Consider the following 20,184-nt stretch of genomic DNA (forward strand, 5'->3'; position numbering starts at 1 on the left):
TTCATGTTTCAGTTCTGTCCCTATATGACCTTGGGCAAGTAATTTAAGCTCTGTGTGCCTTAGTTTTCACATCCATGAAATGATGCCTGCCTCATGGGACTGTTAGAATGATTACAATAATATATGCAAGACACTCATAAAGTGGCCTTAATAAGTACAAATACATGTTAGTCATTAATATTAGTTATTTTATATCATGTGGAGGGAGGACTCAATTGAAATATCCAAATAAAATAAGTATCTGTGGGAGATACATGTGACGGGAAAAATGTGTGTGAGAGAGAAATGAGAGCAGCAGGACATTTGCTTCCAGAAATTCAAAACCATATAATTTATTAATTATACAGTTAGATATTTGTAATACACACATACATAGGAAATATGAAAGTTATTTAGAGTACCTCCATGATTTTGTGTTGATGCTATAAATTTTTTTTAAATAGTTTAACAAAACCCATCTTGCATTTTTATATTTTAAAATAAAATAATCATATCAAAATCTCAAGCATCTAAAAAGTTGTAAAAACCATGATTCAAGTCAACAATTATGTGTTTTGAGATTTGATGGGTAAACATGATTTCATTTTTCTGTGGAGAATTTACTCTGTTCCTTTCTGGCTTTTTCAAGGTTTTCGAAAGTGATCGTGCCTCTTGGCAGCTGCAACTTACTCTTTTCTGTTTCCAGTATGTTCTCAGCTTCACCTTAAATAAAGTACAGAAATATGTAAGGTGACAAAAAGATCTTTAGTATTTCGTGAAAAAGCCAAAATGCCATATTCCAGTGGCAAGTGGGAACACTATGTGGAGGCATGCCTCTAAATCTCACACTTAAATATTTCACCTGTTGGCCTCAGAGGAAGCCACCTCCCAGAGGAAGGTCATTTTTCCTTTGGGAGGAAAAAGGAATTCTGAAGACAGAGCGAGAGATCAGTCAGAGGCACCTGGATGGCTCAGTCGGTTAAGCCTCTGCCTTTTGCTCAGGTCATCCTGGGATCAAGCCCCACAAAGGGCTCCCTGTTAAGCAGGGGGTCTGCTTCTCCCTCTCCCTCTGCCCCTCCTCCCTGCTTATGTTCTTTTTCCTCTCTTTTAAGTAAATAAATAAATAAATAAGTCTTTGAGAGATCAGATGCCATAGGTTTTACTTGACAGAAGACAGCATTTTAAAATATAGAAAAGAATAGCAAGTAATATCTTTTTCCTTGAAGGAATGTCAGGATGATAAGCATTAGTTGTGTTTGGAGGGGTGTAGGATGGAGAAGAAAAATACAGTGTTTGCTATACTGCCCCTTAATATGTAGTGACATGAGAGAAAATAAAGCTTAATAAAGCTTTTTATTATTTTTCAGGAATACTAATCTTTTACCTGAAACCAATTGTAAATACCCAAAATAATATTAAATGTTCTTTAGTCCTTATACCTATATACACACAGCGTAAGAATTTTTATAAACAATTCCTCTTTAAAGTGACAGCTAGTAATTTCTTAGGCCCAGTTGAATACTAATTAGCAAAATTTTAAAAAACATTGTATACATTGTTGACATTCTATAAACTTTCCTTGGGAATGAAGGCAAATGTTTCTTTTTAAGTACTTCTCTTTAAGCACACCATTAATTTATACTCCAGACTGAATACGCTGGCTGCAATTTTCAAATTATAACATTTCAACCATCTGCAATCATCTTTTTTTTTTTTGCCTCAGTTTTGAATAGAAAGCAAAAATAATTATAAATTATATGTAATTAGACACAGGGCACCTGGGTGTCTCAGTTGGTTAAGCATCCGCCTTTGGCTCAGGTCATGATCCCAGGGGGTCCTGGGATCCAGCCCCACACTGGGCTTGCTCCTTAGTGGAGCCTGCTTCTTCTTCTCCCTCTGCCCGTTCATGCTGTCTCTTGCTCACTCTCTTTCTCAAATAAATAAGTAAGATCCTTTAAAAAATGTAATTAGACAGGAATTTAATGACAGACTAAATAAATGTTCCCATGTGATGGTGCCTCACATATGACAAATTTTCATGTGTTTGCAGAAAGGCTGACAATAAAGTCCATCAAACAAGGACTGTATATCTTGGGTTGGTTTGTCACTAGTTAACAGGGCTAAATGTTATAACCTAAACTTTAAATACTCCAAGTTTCCTGGTAGACTGTAAAGTTGTATTTTTTTAAAATAGGAAATTCCTACCTGTCTTTAAAGTTTAAAATTGTATGTTCTGTGGACTCTGGTGCACCTGTAATAAAATTACTTCCCAAATATACAGTCATGATATTACTAGAAAATAAACTTGTTCTCTATTAGTAGTATGTTTAAGTGAATGCTGTGTAATAGACTTGATATTTAATACTGCATATTAATTTTTATGAGGACACTAGAATTCTAATGTCCATATAAGCAATGAGCAGAGTTGAAATCAGACTAATGAATTCTTAAGCAGATGAGTAATATGAAACTGAACAGGTTATTGAAATGGGTTTTAACATTGGTAAATCAGTTGTATAGTAAGTTTCCAGCTTAAAATGGGACTGTACTCCAAAATTTAATCTGTAGATAAGTGTTTTAGAACTCAGAATACATTTTACCATAGTGATAATGCAATAAATCACTTGCTAGGCCACCAGCAAAAATGTTTAGTCCACAGTATAGGTGAACGGTGATAACAGTAGTGCTTGACCCCAACAGACCTTTTAGCAGAGTTTCTGTGTGGAAAATGTATTTCCAACTTCAGTGGGAATTTTTAAGAACATATAATCCTTGTATCTCCCTAGGCCTGGGAAAAAGATGTTCTACTCCCTACTGCAATACCTGCAGAGGAGTCTGCACTTCCTCCTTTCCTGTACCACATCAGTCCCCACAGAGCTTTAGCGACAGTGGTGTACACAGATAGTCCAGGAGAGGAAAGGATGCCAAAAATGAAGGCTTGGGAAAGCACAGTTTCCAATATGCTTTGGGTTGAAGGCTCAAGAAGAAGAGACACAGGGGCCCTCACGAGAGCGTCCTTCTGGTACAGGGCTGGCTTCTGGGGCAGAGGTGCTATTTTCTAGGGCAATAAAAGGGGGAGTTCTGGGAGAGCAGCATGGTGCAGTGATCATTTAACAACCAGCTCTCCTGGGGAAAATATGTAATTGCTTCTCGGCCTTTGGCTAAGATCAAATGCAGGAAAAAAATGTATATAAGTTTATTGTGAACATAAGTTTATTATAAATTTTACTTTATAAAACAAATGTAGCACATAATTTATAAAAAATAATAAAATGTTCAATATATTTTATTATAAATTTCACATAGCAAATGGATGGATTCTCATAGAATGTTTTTATTGACTTTTGTTGGACTCTTATATTCATAACTAATCTATAGTTGCAAATGATGAGAGAGTATAATTCCAACACGAATGATGGTTGTTATTTTCATTTACCCTAACAAATAGGAGAGAAATGGAAACAATGACAAATGTTGGAACTTTTTTCTTTGGGAATGATGTAAACAACTTGGATGAATCAGATAATAGTTTTTAAATGTCAGGAGAATATTTCCTCAGTTGTTTATACTATTCACAATGTAATGGCTACTGACACAACAAACATTTAAGCATAATCTGCATTATTAACATTTGCTTCATCACTTCCTTAAATCTAGACTATTGGTTGGCAAGCTTTCTTAAAATGGGCCAGATAGTAAATATTTTAGGTCTGTGGGGCCTTATATCTCTGTTGCAGTCACTCAGCTCTGTCATGGTAATGGAAACACATCCATAGAGAATTCACAAATGAATGGGCATGTCTGTGTTTTAATAAAACTTTACTTTCAAAAACATGTGACCACCCTGCAGGCCACAGTTTGCCGAACCCTGGCAGAGACAGTCAACAAAATAATGTCAGACCTTGATTTGGTGTTTGCAGATTCCATGGTGTAAATACACCCACCATGACCAACTTCAGGCTACCAATGGGATGCCACTGAAGTTGGAGTTATATGTGTTCTCTTACTGTGTGTGTATATTGTATCTTTATTTCTACCATACAGATACAATAGATATACTAAGACAGGTATACATAATCAGAGTGCAGATAATAATAGTAAAATAATGAAAAACTGATTAAGTTCTGAGTATTTATTGCCATTGTTAAAAACATAATTTAATATTTTTTTGTAATTTATTTAATTATAACTTTATCTAATATAATGTTTAACAATGACTATATTTAATAACCAGCTTACAAATTTCTGAAAATTTGATAAGTCAGTTCTTGTGAGCTGGTATGAGCTGACTCCAGCATATTGTATGAGAGGGAACAGAAATGTTGGTCACTGGTAGCTCTGGGAGTGGGGTCTTGTCAGGATCATAAATCAAGGGGTCATAAGAAGACGATCCTTGAACCAGAAAAAAATCAGGAATATACTCTAGTTTATCAAAGACTGACCTTTCATTCTTTGTAGAAGGGTTCCATATCCTAAGTCATACTGGTAGGTGAACACAAAGCTTAATGGAATAATAGGGAAGAGGAAGGCTGGCTTCTTCCTTCTTATTGCTCTGGTTCAAAAACAAAAAGAAAAAATATCAATGACCTATAAATACATATCTGTAAACACAATGAAAAAAAATTACCTTCTTTTTGGAATAATGTCCACCATTTTAGAAGTTACTTAGTTCATTTGAATCATCTATGGAAATAGGATTTTCTTACTCATAAGGCCTCACCAGATACTGCAGTTCTCAAGGGCAGAATCTATGACTTTTCCCACTTTTATTTGATGTTGATACTCAGATTACTCATTTAAAAAATGGTTAAGTATTGATATCTGTCCTTTAGGGATTATGGAGATCAATTTGCAGAGGCCTTCTTCTGTCTTGGTGTCAACTTATATAATGGAGACAAAGATGGGAGAAATCTGAGAAACTAGAGGTAGAATGAACTATTTCTACCCTGGTTCTACTGTCACTTCCAAGTACTAACCCATAAGGGGTTATTGTGTTTACATATATACCATTGGGACCAAAGTCCTATCTTGGCCAACTTGATAGTAATAAGCTAATGTCAAAAACAAAAAAGAAGCAAATTAAGAAAAATTTAAAGTAAATAGCAAACATACCCAGCTGTTAAAGAGATGGCTGCAATGCCAAAAAATGTTCCAAAATATTTAAGGAATTCCCGAGACCAAGCAATCTGCAAGGCCATTTGTCTTTCTCTCATTTCATTCTGCATCATTAGCTGCCTTTCCAGCTGAGGATGAAACAAATGACAAAGTCTGGTTACTCATCTTTTCATTCTGAGCACAGAGTTAATAATCTGCTTTTCCAGGGGATTTTCCTTCTTCAATTGCTTTGCTTTGTCTTTTTTTTTTTTTTTTTTTTTTTTAAATCTCAGTAGACTTTAACTAAAGTTCCTCTGGATAGCTATCTCCATCATCTTGGCAGTGAAATCTTGGAATGTATGTAGAATGGATGTGATATTCTTCTTCTGTGTCCCAAGGTCTCGAATGCATGTGGCCTGGAGCTTTTATTCAACTCTAAAATATATGTTCAGCCTATTCTGTCACATGTGAGAAAAGATCTATGTGCCTTTAAATGAAGGTACATCTTTCTGATCTTAATTACAACTTGTACTGAAATCATTTTATCCAACTGCAAATTGACATTCATTTGGAGTAGCAGGTCCTTATCATATTATGATATGAGGGGAGAGGGTATTATTCTGAGACATCAGTGGAGATTTTTCTTTGCCACTATTCTCTTGATGCCTCAAGTCTTTTGTTACTTTAGTGAGTGTCTTTCCCTGCATTGGAGCAGAAAGCAGGTATAGCCCAGAACACAGGAGACTGGATTTCTGGATAGATTTTTAGATAACACACAAGAGAAGCAATAGTCTATTATTTTGAGAAAGACTCTTGAGAAAGAAAATTGTTTTTTAAAGTCTAAAATCTTGGCACTGTGTATCATTAGCAGAACCTAGAGGAGAGCAAGCATAGAATTCGTGATGTAAATCATAGGGTGGGGAGGAATGAGTAGTAACATGACTCAGTTTTCTCTTTTTCCCATCTTTCTACTGTGAGAAGAAACTGGAAGAGGAAAAAGGAGACTTTAGAAAGATGGGGCTTGGTTCCTTGGCTTCTCTTAGGAGTTGAAATTTTGGAGAGTTGTGATGAATTTGGGATTTGGGGATCCCTGGAAAGAAAGCACTTGTGGACCTATCTTCTATCAAGAATTTGGGGAAGGGGCAACTAAAGTAGAACTGAAATGGTTTCAGTGCAGATCTAAGCTTAGATCAGACCTGAGAGAGGCCACTCCGGCTCCCTCAGCCGCCAAGGGGTGTGGAGAATATCTGCAAGGTTCCCATATCAGCCTGAAGAGGGGAACAGAAGGTGGCTGAGAATTGAAAGCAGGTGGCTTAGCAGGTAGTCACCGAAACCTAGAGCCTGGGGACCCCATAAAAGACACTTCAGTAGAGGCCATAAACCAAGCGCTGGGAAGGAAAAGTGGCTGGATGTCAGAGGATTAGCAGCACCCTGGAGGGCAGAGAGATGGCCAAACCAACCTGAAACATGGTGGAACGCCCACAACAGACCACCTGGCACTACACAGGTTGATCAAACAGAAAATAACTACAGAAGCCTCCTCCAACCAGATGTGCCTTCCCTATGACCATGCCACTTGAGATCACTTGGACTCAAAACTAGATTGGTCCAGGAAAAAATGGACAGAGAAGGGGAGGGAGCCAAGCTGAATTCACAAAGAAGTGTGTTAAGATGAAGTAATTGAGTCACTTTAACTTGTCAAAATTAAATTTGCCCTCAGTAGTAGAAATTGAAGTTTATTTTGGGTTCAGTTAGTGAGTAAATAGTGTTTTTGCATACATGATTATTTAGAATGTGAGATTTATCCTTGCTATATTACTTATTTAAAAAACTTAGATGATAGTTCATAGTATCCCTCCAAAGTGATGTAGAATGCATGAATTAATCATTTGTGCTGTTATCAAATGATAGCTGAATCTAGTCATGACACAGATGAATGCAGGATCAGTGGTTCTGAATCTTACCTGCACATTTGTGAGCATCTAGGGAGCTTTTAAAAATCTCAGTGCCCAGGCCCACATGTCAGACCAATGAAACCAGAAGGGGCCAATGAAACTGGGATCTGGAATTAGGACCAGTCATTAGTATTTTTTAAAGATTGCCAGGTAATTCCAATGTACAGCTAAGATTGAGAACCACTGCCTGAAAACTCAAAACCTAGGTTTTTCCCACCAAAAATCACACTGAAATATCAGTTTGAAAACTGAACCTCTTGGAACTCTCAAAAGATTGGGGACAGAAGGCTTTTTAAGGCGGTGGAACTCATCTGTATAGTACTGTCATGGTGGATACCTTGCATTTCTCAGAGCCCTTTAAACTTTACAGCACAGAGTGAACCTCATTGTTAACCTTAATGGGGCATCCAGGATGGGATTTTGGGACAGAAAAAGGACATCAAGGAAAAAACTCATGAAATTTGAATATGAAGTTTATTTAAAAGTTGTATATCAATGTTAATTTCTTAGTTGTGACAACTGTGCCATAGTAAGGTAAGATATTATCTGTAGAGTATACAAAAGGTAGAGTATTCAAGAACTTTGACCTCTTTTTCTATAAATCTAAAACTGTTCTAAAATTTAGTTTAAAAAATGGTTATGAACAAATGTTATATTCTGGGTCTCTTTTACTGATAAGAATTGAGCCATGTATCTCCATGTATCATAGAGAAATTGTGAAAATCAGCAAGATTATGTATCTGTAACAGACTCTGAGACTAGAGTTTAAAAAAAAATCTACGCATACCCTTTCCATTGGCAAAAATTTCCTGACGAAAGGTACCGCTGAGGTATAATTTTAATTATCAATTAAAGCTTTATTAACTACCACATACTTCATAAAGTTATGCTTAAAAATCATAGGTCTAGATCTAAATACATTTAAAATTCAAATTAATTAACAGGGTGTGCCTGGGTGGCTCAGTCAGTTAAGTGTCTGCCTTCAGCTCAGGTTATGATTCCAGAGTCCTGGGATGGAGCCCCAAGTTGCATCCTGCTCTCTGCTCAGCAGGGAGTCTGCTTCCCCCTCTCCCTCTGCCTATCCTCCTGCTTGTGGTCTCTCTCTCTAATAAATAAATAAAATATTATAAAAACCAAATTAGTTAATTTATTACCAAACTTTTTTAGTAGCCTTAAAGGGATAATTATATTGATACAGTTATTAGTTTATCAATAATAGGCATAACATAATTAAGTGTACATTCATTTTTACCCTTCTCCCAATATTGACACTAATGAGAAATGAGAGCAAAAGAGAACATGTACAGTAAGTTTTTTTAGCAGTCTTTAACCAAATTATAAATATAAAATTCTTTATCTATTTTATTTTAATTAATTAATTATTTTTAAAGTAATTTTTAAAGACTTGTTTATAAGAATGTTTAATTATAATTCTGTAGTCATATGCCCAGTAATAATAACTAAGTCTATATTAATTTTTTTCCTCCTTTGTTCATTTATTTATTTCTTTATTGAAAATCAATTAAAATATAGCGTATTATTAGTTTCAGGGGTAGAATTTAGTGATTTGTCTCAGTTGCATACAACACCCAGTTCCCATTACATCAAGTGCCCTTCTTAATGCCCATCACCCAGTTACCCCATCCCTCTACCCACCTCCCCTCCAGCAACCCTCAGTTTGTCTCTTAGTTAAGAGTCTCTTATGGTCTGCCTCCTCTGAGTTCATCTTGTTTTATTTTTCCTTCCTTTCCCTTACGTTCATCTGCTTTGTTTCCTAAATTCCACGTATGAGTGAAATCATATGGTATATGTCTTTCTCTGAGTGACTTATTTCACTTAGCATAACACCCTCTAGTTCTATCCATGTGGTTGTAAATGGCAAAATTTCATTCTTTTTGATGGCTAAGTAATATTCCATAGTATGTATATATGACATCTTCATTATCCATTCATTTGTTGATAGACATTTGAGCTCCTTCCATATTTGTGTTATTGTGGACATTGCTAATATAAACATGAGGGTGCATGTGCCCCTTCTTTTCACTGTGTCTGTATCCTTTGGATAAATACCCAGTAGTACAATTGTTGGTTTTTTTAACCCATTTGAAGAATCTCCATACTTTTTTCAAGAGTAGCTACACCAGTTTGCCTTACCACCAACAGAGTAAGAGGCGAGCCCTTTCTCTTTTAACTTCTGCATTTCCAAGTAACAGAAAAGTTGTGTTTTTATTTGCTTAATTGGGCAATGTCAAAAAGTATTCTATGTGTCCTGCCACAAAAGAGATTTATTTTTATCAGAAATGAAAATATTTCTTATTTGCCTTTGTTAAATTAGCAGAAACATTATTGATACCCTCTAAACTAAATGCAAAATCATAATCTCAGGTAAGCATAAAATAAACTAAGATTGTTAAAATAAAGCAACTATAATGAAAGCTGTGACAAGTAGATTTATCCTTAATTTGCTCTACAGATATTTTAAATGCTCAATATCCAGTGAGTAGTTTGGAGAGAATCCAGAAGGGGAAATGAGTAATAAGTTTGAGCTTTAAAAAAAAAAGAGCAATAATTTTTTATGAATGACTTATGAAAATAACTGAACATAAACAAAATTACAGTAGCATTTAGAAGCTTAAAAGCTTTACTTAAAGCATCTTGTTACACATCTTCCTATAAAGAGTAAACATAATTAAATCCATTTTTACTCCCAGATGTTTGTAAACAGTAAGGTCACCCTAAGTAAAAAATAAAAATGCCAGTTTGGCAAAAACCCTCTGTGTTAAGTCATGGATTCCAAATGTATTGACTTTTTTTTTAAGATTTTATTTATTTATTTGACAGACAGAGATCACAAATAGGCAGAGAGGCAGGCAGAGAGAGAGAAAGGGAAGCAGGCTCCCTGCTGAGCAGAGAGCGGCTCGATCCCAGAACCCTGGGATAATGACCTAAGCCAAGGGCAGAGGCTTTAACCCACTGAGCCACCCAGGTGTCCCTGTATTGACTTTCAGTATCGGAAAATGCTAACAAGATGAGCAGAGGCTGGGAAAGAACAAAAGACTATTGACCTTCTCAACCATTATCTAAAATTCTTTAAAGACCATTCCTAACTGCATCTGCTATAAGCACTAATAACTGAAATTGAAGACAATTCCACAACTTAAATAACAACAACAGTGAGGGTATTTTCTTTTATCCTGGTTTTCCTCATTTTAAAAAGTACATATTTCTTAGTTTGATAATTAATGTTCCACTATGTCAGTCCTAACTGTGCACAAAACTAAAACCTCTATTTTATAATACTTAGAACTAAGAATCTTAGAACCAAAACATGCTTCAAAAGATCAAATCAGAAAATCCTTAAGAAACTGCAGGATGCAGGATGCCTCAGTCGGTTAAATGACTACCTTCCTCTCAGGTCATGATCTGGGGTCAAGTCCCGCATGGGGCTTCCCACTCAGCAGGGAGTCTCCTTCTCCATCTGACCCCCCTCCTTCTTGTATTCTCTCTCTCTCTTTCTCACTCTCTCTCTCTCAAACAAATAAATAAAATCTTTTAAAAGAAAAAGAAATTGTAGTATGCTTATTTCTACTTCACTGTGGCAGCTGATACACTACTAATAACAATGTGGCCCGCTAGCAAGGTGTTTGGTGCTGTAGTAGTTAGTTACATCAACTTTCCCATCAAACCCTGTGAGGTCTGTCTATGAGTTGAAGAAAACAGAATCCATTCCAACTAGTAGTTTAAACAAAATGACAATTATTGCAGGGTATGTAGCAGCTTAAGAATTTCTGGGGGAGCCATGAAAGTCAATTTGCCTCCTGTACTATTAGGAACAACAGGAGAAATGCTCTGCCGGAACGTGGGGCTCACCTGGGGTAAACCCACAGCTGCTATCTCCTGTCGTAGATACTATGGACCAAATGCTGAAACTCCACCTCCACATTCCCAGAATACTAGTCACTTCTGCTACAGGGGTAACAAGAAGATCCAGTGTCTTCTCAGAAATTTACACCACCCACATCCACCTCCGCAGTGTCCTTTGGGCATGCCTACTTGGCAGCTTCAGGTCAGATGTGAAGCTCAGCTGCAAAGGAGTCTGAGAAATTCAAATTCAAATTCAAATCTTTGGCTTTTTTTGCCTCTGTTGCATTGGCAGGCACTCTCCAAAGGAGTCAGAATGGAACAGAAGTTAAATGATCTGGTCAGCATTAACTGCCGAGGAAGGTATTATCTCAGTTTACAGTTGAGGAAACTGATAATCAAAGTCTGAGTGATTTTCCCTGTGGCCTCACTTATTAAACAGCAGATCTGGGATTCTGAACCATACCTGCCTGTCCCAAAGTCCAAATTTGCAGTCTACTCTAAGTATACTTGGAATAATCAAGTCAGTATAGAAAATGGCGGTGAATGGACTGGGTATGTGATTACCATCTGAAAAGCTGTTAGTTTTCCATATTAATTAATGCCAGAATTTTAGAAAGACTGCACAAAGAGCTCGACATTGACCTGGGGTACAAACTGGTCTGAATTATTCTGTTTAAATGTCTTTGAAAGAACCTTAACAACACACTGCCTCCAGGTTCTCACATTGGATTTCATGTCTCCCTTCCCTTAGTGATTTCAGTGACCACCACTTTCTGAATGTGAGCCTCCCAAGGTTCTTATAAGACCTCCTTCTCAATGCCATATCGAATTACCCAGAGAACTGGGAGGCACCACCAAATAATGACCCTGGTCTGCAGACTTGACTGTCTAAACACTTCTTGAGATGTGGCTTCCCCTATCCTGTGGCACAGACATGGGTTTGGGGCTCCAGGCCAAGTGCCCTTGGAGAGAATAAGTCAAGCCCTTGACTTTTTTTTTTTTTTTTTTGTAAGATTTTATTTATTAGAGAAGATGCACGCACACACTTGAGCACAAGTGGTGGTGAGGGCAGAGGGAACGGGAGAAGTAGACCTCCCACTGAGCAGGGACCAGACAGGACTACACAAAGTTCCATCTCAGGACCATGAGATCATGACCTGAGCCAAAGGCAGCTGCTTAACCAGCTGAGCCACCCAGGCACCCCCAAGCCCATGGCTTTATAAGGAAAATAGTGTCTGCTCTAGACAAAGGCAGAATAAGAAGCTGAGAAAGTTCTGAAAGGCTGAGACCTGCTCCCCTTCTGTAAATGGGATACAAAGGAAAAAGGCAACTCCTAGGAACAAATGAGCATTGGAGACACTTCCAGAGAAGGTCCTTCAAATCCTCTGTTTACTTTCCCCCAGAGTTTCCTGCTTAGCCTTCTCCTCTTGGTCTTCCAGTTCCTGGTGATATCATCACCTTGTAGTCTCCAACTACCACCCCTTGCTGATGACTTCTGAATTCTAAATCTCCATCCTAGAACTCTTTTAGTGGTAGATACTATTTCCAACTGCCTTCTGGGCGTCTCCCCTGGGACACTGACAGGGAGGTCTTACCAAAATGTCCAGGCTCTTTCTTCTCTGCTGTCTTTGCTCCAGCCCAGACCATCATTATTCATCAACAAAAATATAGTATTATCACAGTCTGTATTCTCTGTTCCAGGTTTCTTCCTTAATCCATCCATTTTTTAATATTTCTCTCTTTATCTTTGTTTATATTTATATTCCTATCTTTAAATGATTCTTATATCACTTTCCTGAAAACCTTTCACTGGTTCTTTAATTCCTAGAAATGACATAGTTTTTAAAAATCCTATTCTGGTTTGCCTCTTGGGCTTCATGTCTTGCCATCTTTTCCTAGACTCCAGCCACCAGCCCTCACCTGCCCCAACCATGTTTCCCTTTCCACACATTTTTGCTTATGGAAGGAGACGGACTTTAGGGTTACATGGACTAGGTTCAAATTCTAGTTATGTCACTTACTTGCTATGTGATTGTGTTAAGACCCTAAATATCTTGACTCCAATTTCTCTGTCTTTAGGAGCAATATAGCTACTTACAGATTGTTTTCCTAAATAATGTGGCATATTGCAAGGGACTGGAGCACCACAGCCATTCCTGTGTGTTAGCCCCTTTGTCTTCCTTTTACCCTTTATCTCCTGTCCCTGTTGGAGTATTCTTTCACTTTCTTCACTCTCTCTTTCTGGGAGAGTTTCTCTGTTTCCTGAGTCTGAAGTTCCTCTTTGCTGAAGACCCCCACCTCTCTTTCTGGAGCCCCATCTACTCACTGAGCAATGCTGCCAGCTGCAGCCATCCAACCTAGCATTCCTGGCACTATGCTGAATTCAACCTTCCCTGCACTTGAGGTATACTTTTCCTCCTGACCAGCCTCTCTGCCAGGTCCTTGGATTCCTCAGAGGCTCTGGGATTCTTCCAGGGGAATAAAAATGTTGGTCTCATTTTCAGCTAACCCCTCTTCTTAATCCCGCAAGTATCTAATTCAGAAAGTCCACCAACTTTTCTCTTGAAATCTCTCATTTTCTCCACCCTTGTCACCTCCCCTGGCATCCAAGTCCTTATTACCTCAGACCATGGCTACTGCAGTGGCCCTGCGATAGCCTTATATGTCTAGCCTGTGGTATAAGTCTATTAACAAAAGCACTGTGGCCCAGAGGTTACTACTGTGCACTCTGGTGCATACTGCATGTGAAGGCGAGTTCCATCACTTGCAAGCTGTCTAGATTTTGGTGAGTTCTTGCACCTTTCTGTGCTTCAGTCTTCTCATCTGTAATGGACAAATGACAGTGCCTGCCTTTTTTATTTTTTCTTCAAGATTTTATCCATTTATTTGACAGAGATCACAAGTAGGCAGAGAGGCAGGCAGAGAGAGAGGAGGAAGCAGGCTCCCCGCCGAGCAGAAAGCCCCATGTGGGCCTCAATCCCAGGACCCTGGGATCACGACCTGAGCCGAAGGCGCCTTGACAGTGCCTACCTTTCAAAGAGTTGTGTAAGGATTAAATGAGCAAATACATGTAGAGGTCTAGAGCACAGCTTTAATAAGGGTTAGATAAAAGTTAGTTGCTATTATTTGCCTAGAAAATAGATATAAAATTTTGAGATTGATTTTAAAAATATCAATTCTGCTCCTGTTGCTGCCCTGCTCAAAAACTTCTAAGGCTTCTCTTTTTGTGACATCACACGTAAATGCTTGCTCGGCTTTCCAGGTCTTCCAGACCAGGTGTGCCCTTGGACAACCTCATTTTCTGCTGCAGCCCTTCCCAGCTTTGGTCAGCCTGGCCTCCTGCAGTTTTCTAGATGGGACTCCAGCCCTCTCTTCCCAGCCCTGTGACCTCAGGCAAATCAGGATGTATCTAAGCTTCAGTTTTCTCATCTGTAAAATGGGCACAGTAACAGTACCTACCTCATGAGTTTATTTTCTTAGGAGACTAAAAAGAAATTATGTCTACAGAGCACCTTTTCTTTTCTTTTTCTTTCTGTCTTTCTTTTATTTTTTTATTTATTTATTTTTTTAACAAGCTTAGGGTGGTTGGAGGAAAGGAGGTTTGTATGGGAAGAGCAGTAGCAGCTCTACATTGTATCAGTCAGAAATACATTTCTATACATCTTGAAGCCTATAGGAAAGTAAAAATGTGTTTCAGGGGAAAGAGACAAAATCTCCACAGAAATGAACATATTATTCCCAAAAGCTAATGACTATTGAGTCATTTACTTCCTGTAACCGTCTGTTGGGCAGATGCTAGTAACATCCCCATTTTTCCAGAAGAGGAAACTGGTAAGAATGATGAAGTAACTTGCCAGTATGTATAGTTCTGTATGTTCTGAGTTTTCTTTTACCTTTTAGATAAACAAACCATAGCTCCAAAATTTAAAGGCACATACAAATGTGTAGAATGAGTGTTTGGCAAGGTTAGAGCTCCTTCTCTGGACTGTTAATCCAATGTTCTCAATAAAGCCTATCTTCCCTAATATTTATTTTCACATAATAAGTTATGCTGTTCATTTAGGAATAGAAAAATGTTTTATATAACCTATTTAATTCATAAGATGTTTATTTTATTGTAAATGTAACTTACCCAGCAATAATCAATAACTTCTATATAGAGAGAACTTTAAATGTTGTAATAGCTCGTTACAAATGGAGTTAGAATCTTCCAGACATTAGCCTAGCATCTTAATTTTTATCAGTCGATGAGAACAGGCAAAAAAAAAAAAAAACCAAAAAAAAAAAACACAACAGTAACAAAAATAAAGAAATATTACGTTTTTAGCAATATTAGGGAATTAGGTGTTCACATTTAAAAGCATTATCCAGAGGACTAAAAATATACTCCTTTAAGCAAAAAAATTTGCATAAAGGATTTCTAACCATTTTAATAGACATTTGTATAAAAGTTATATACTGCTTTTACTCTGGTATACAGTATAATATGCTGTGCCTTCATAATAGAATATAACAAACCAAAGTTGTTTGGTGGCTTATTTATTTATAAATTTAGTTAGTTAGTGGTTATATACCCTTTTCCAAGAAGGTTTGCATTAGGCGACTTCTTTTTGTAAAGACACAGAATCGTCATTAGGGGGTGACTGGGTGGCTCAGTGGCTTCTGCTCTTGGCTCAGGTCATGATTCCAAGGTTCTGGGATCGAGCCCCACATCGGGCTCTCTGCTCAGAGGGGCCCCACATCAAGCTCTCTGCTCATCTCTGCCTGTCTCTCTGCCTACTTGTGATCTCTGTCTGTCAAATAAATAAAAATGGCTCTAGGCCTCTGCATTTGTCTTTTGTCTCCTCCTGTATCAAGTAGTTATTTCTCATTCATGGTAGGAAATCCTCTTCTAAGTACCAGTCTCTCTGGGATTCCCTCTCTGTTCTTTGTCTTCCTCTCTTTCTTTTTCGATGATCTGTTGCTTGTAATTGTCTTAAGGACAGTAAGGGAGCAAAGCTTGTTAGAACTGTGTATAAAATAAAAATACTTGTATTCCTAATACATTCTTATGACTGAAAGTCAGGGGCCTCCTGTGGGTATGTTGCAGGCATTTTAGAATATGGCTTTGTTATAGTTATTTGGTTCTTTTGTCTTTAAGTATTTCTTCTTACTTCCTCATCATGTTCCAGATAAGAGGTTGTCAAATAGATAACTTCAGTCTAATGAGATGCCATTACAGTTAAAATAAAACGGGGAGTAATATTGTTTATACCTCTTATAATAATAGCCAGAAAATTTGTGAAGTACTTATTTTCAGGAATTGAAACAAAGCAAAAGAGAAGTAAAACAAAAAGATAAAACTAAACCTCCCTGAACCCTCCTACACTGTTGGTGGGAATGCAAGCTGGTGCAACCATTCTGGAAAACAGCATGGAGGTTCCTCAAAATGTTGAAAATAGAACTGCCCTATGACCCAGCAATTGCACTACTGGGTATTTACCCTAAAGATACAAATGTAGTGATCCGAAGGGGCACGTGCACCCGAATGTTTATAGCAGCAATGTCCACAATAGCCAAACTATGGAAAGAACCTGGATGTCCATCAACAGAGGAATGGATAAAGAAGATGTGGTATATATACACAATGGAATACTATGCAGCCATCAAAAGAAATGAAATCTTGCCATTTGCGACAACATGGATGGAACTAGAGCGTATCATGCTTAGCGAAATAAGTCAAGCGGAGAAAGACAACTATCATATGATCTCCCTGATATGAGGAAGTGGTGATGCAACATGGGGGCTTAAGTGGGTAGGAGAAGAATCAATGAAACAAGATGGGATTGGAAGGGAGACAAACCATAAGTGACTCTTAATCTCACAAAACAAACTGAGGGTTGCTGGGGGGAGGGGGGTTGGGAGAAGGGAGGTGGGGTTATGGACATTGGGGAGGGTATGTGCTTTGGTGAGTGCTGTGAAGTGTGTAAACCTGGCGATTCACAGACCTGTACCCCTGGGGATAAAAATATATGTTTATAAAAAATAAAAAATTTGAAAAAAAAAAGAGAAAAAAAAAGAGTTACAATGGTGTTGGGTATCTAGTGGCTTTACCTATAGTTATTGATTCATCAGAATATGTTCTTCATAAAATTAAATACTGAACACATTAAAAAATACTGCTTATTTTCCAAAAGCAATAAAGAGATGGAAACACTTGTGTTTTCAACCAAAAAAAAAAAAAAAAAACTAAACCTCCCTGAACACAACTATGACTATGTAGAATGTCCTTTGATTAGTTTCCCTTCTATCTTCTCAATGAGCTGTGCTTCTAATCCTACATTTTTATAACTTAAGAGAATCCTGAAACTGAAGGTTTTTATCCAATAAAAAGTACTTTCGTACTTTCATGTGGTTTTATTACATCCAGAAATGTTCTAAATCTAACATAAGTCTTCCAAAATGCTTGAGGATGGAGGAATCCAGAGCAAGAAACAAATACAGGTGATTAAAGGCTAAGTTGAGCAAAGGCCTTCACACCTGGTTGGCAGAAATTTTTAAAACTTTTTTTTGACAAGCTGATTCTGAAATTTCCTTGGAGGAGGAAATACAAAGCAAAATGGATGAACCTCAAAAATATTATTCTTACTGAAAGAAGCTGAACACGGAAGACAATGTATTCTATGACTCCATTTATGTGAGAGGTCCAGAAAAGGCAGAGCTATAGAGACAGAAAGTAGATTAGCAATTTTCTGGGTCTGATGTTGGGATCAAAGATTTGCTATAAATGAACACAAAGCTATTTTTGGAGCTGATGGAAATGTTCTCAAACTGGATTATGATGATGGTTGCAGAACACTATAAAATGTACTTAAAATCACTGAATTGCAACCTTACAATGGATGGATTTTAAACTATGTAAATTATACCTCAATACAGTTGTTTAAAAAAGTAGAAATGGAACACAGTACCCTTTCAGCATCAGTTGTGATAGGTAAGTAACAGCATGTGTTTATTTTCAATCATCATTAAAAACAAGGAAGATGTGTGGCTATATAGTTGCCTGACTAATATTTATTCCTGCATCTTTAAAAAGTCTTTTGTGTTCCACTCAATAATTGTTCAAAAATATCTGAACCACTTGGTATGGAATAGTTCTATTTAGATGCAAAGATGTTATAATTTTATAATAAAACATTCTATCTTTACATTTATTAAAGAGGAAAGGAAAGACTGTTCAGCATTATATCTGAATTATAAATCATTATTTTAAAACTTCATACTCTATACATTTTCTGTTCTCATACTAAAACACACCAAATCTTCCTTGCAGTTGCAAGAGGTGGGGAGACTTGTTTTTTTCCTCTAATAATGGTTCTATATTCTCTTCAAGTTTTCTTATCACTAATACTATCGCCCCCGCTGGATATTAGATGCTTACTTACCCTAAAGAGGTACAATCTACACCACAGCAAATTTTTGGTCAAGCGGGTGAGTTTAAAACATTGCTAGAATATCAGCCCATCATCATTTTTACAATGAATTTGGGGAGCTTACTTTATATGATTGTTACATCTGGAAATTCTTTTATTTAGAAGAAAATATGTTTGTACAGTGGCTAAAATCAGAATCCAATTAATATCAGAAAGTTAATCTAGTGATATAATAATTACTAATAGGAAGAATTCATGGGTCAGGTCATCTCCAATTCTAATGAATTTTAAGCAGATCTTTAAATTAGAATTTTCTAATTTAAAACTGATTTCAACATAAAGACAAAAGTAGGCTATGGAAAGAAATCATTACTTAGTTTTCCATTTCTGGGAAATAATACTTCCAATATTCATGTTCACATGTGATCTTAAAAATAAAATGCCATCTCATTATTATAAGAAAATAACCATCAATTCCTGAAAGGGGAAAAAAAATTCTTATTTTTGCATTCTTTACTTTACTGATGTGTATGGGTCTCAGAGTTCTACGGAAAGGTGAGCCTGATCCAGTCATCGCCAATAAATCTTAGATCTGCTGCTTTTTAATACCTCCAGTGACACTCATTCCTCTGCTAAATGAAAACCCATACTGAATAGCCACATATAGGGAGTGGTCACATTGGGAAATATAAACATAAGTGTAGAGTTTTATGCCATAAAATTTTCTTCTATAATCCGCCTGAATGTTTTTGCTTAATGAGAAAGAGGTACATTTTTTGTTATGGCTGTTTACTCCCACTGACTTCTTTTTTTGAAAACTGAAGCCTAATTTGATAGTACTGATAAGCTAAGATAGGAAGTATTAAAATAATAGTGGCTTAGTATCAGCCCATAGTGGGTAGGGGGGAAAAAGTCACAGCAAAGACAATGTGGTGGAAAGGGAAAGGCATGAGCTTTCATGAAAGATACTGGCATCGTTAATAATGAATCTGGAAGAAGACAGCACTCCCTGTGTCAGATCAAATAGAAAATGAATTCCAGGTGAATCAAAGCTCTAAATGTACCAAATGAAATGATAACTGTATTATAAGTAAAATTTGGAGATTGCTTGTATAACTTTAGAGAAGCAAAGACTTTTTTTAAGGAAAGCAAGAAACATGAAGGAAGAGAGTAACAGATTTTATACATTAAAAATGAAAAATTCACTACTTCATACACATTAGGATGGCTGTCATTTTTAAAAAACACACAGAAAATAACAAGTGTTGGCAAGAGGCAAGGATGTGAAGAAACTAGAATTGCTGTTGGGAATATAAAATGGTGCAGCTGCTATGGAAAATGATATAAGGATTTCTCAAAAAAAAAAATTTTACCATGACATTACCATATGACCCAGTGATTCCATTTCTGGTTAGAGTCCCAAAAGCAATGAAAGTAGGGACTGGGGTAGATATTTGTACACCCCTACTCACAACAGCATTATTTACAATAGCCAAAAGGTGGGAGCAACCCAAATGTCCGTTGAAAACTGAATGATTACACAAAATGTGGCACATATATACTATGGAATATTATTCAGCTTTAAAAAGGAAGGAAATTCTAACACATAGTACAACATAGATGAAACTTGAAGACATTATGCTACATGAAATTACCCAAGCACAAAACTGCAAATATAAGATTTCACTTATATGAGCTACCTATAATAGTCAAATTCATAGCGATAGAAAGTAGAATGGTCGTTCCTGGGGGGCTGGGAGAAGAGCAGAGTGGAGTTAGATGGTAGAGAGTTTTAGTTGAGGAAGATGAAAATGTTCTGGTGAGAGGTGGTGGTGATGATTGCACAAGGGAGAGGCACGATGGAGAGTCAAGAGCATGGG

The 20,184-nt window shown here is 37.1% G+C and overlaps 1 protein-coding gene across 1 annotated transcript in view; it reads right to left on the bottom strand.

Moving 5' to 3' along the window:
* Positions 1-437: 437 nt before the first annotated feature.
* PLGRKT (plasminogen receptor with a C-terminal lysine) overlaps positions 438-20,184 on the bottom strand; it is a 59,748-nt gene continuing 40,001 nt past the window's right edge. The window contains exons 4-6 of the mRNA XM_032307625.1: positions 5,092-5,222; positions 4,422-4,531; positions 438-702 (exon numbers count right to left, since the gene is read on the bottom strand). Coding sequence (XP_032163516.1) covers positions 581-702; positions 4,422-4,531; positions 5,092-5,222 — 363 coding nt within the window. The 3' untranslated portion in view covers positions 438-580. The remainder of the gene's footprint in view (positions 703-4,421; positions 4,532-5,091; positions 5,223-20,184) is intronic.

The sequence above is a fragment of the Mustela erminea genome, chromosome 12, assembly GCF_009829155.1.
Source record: "Mustela erminea isolate mMusErm1 chromosome 12, mMusErm1.Pri, whole genome shotgun sequence".
Taxonomy (NCBI): domain Eukaryota; kingdom Metazoa; phylum Chordata; class Mammalia; order Carnivora; family Mustelidae; genus Mustela; species Mustela erminea.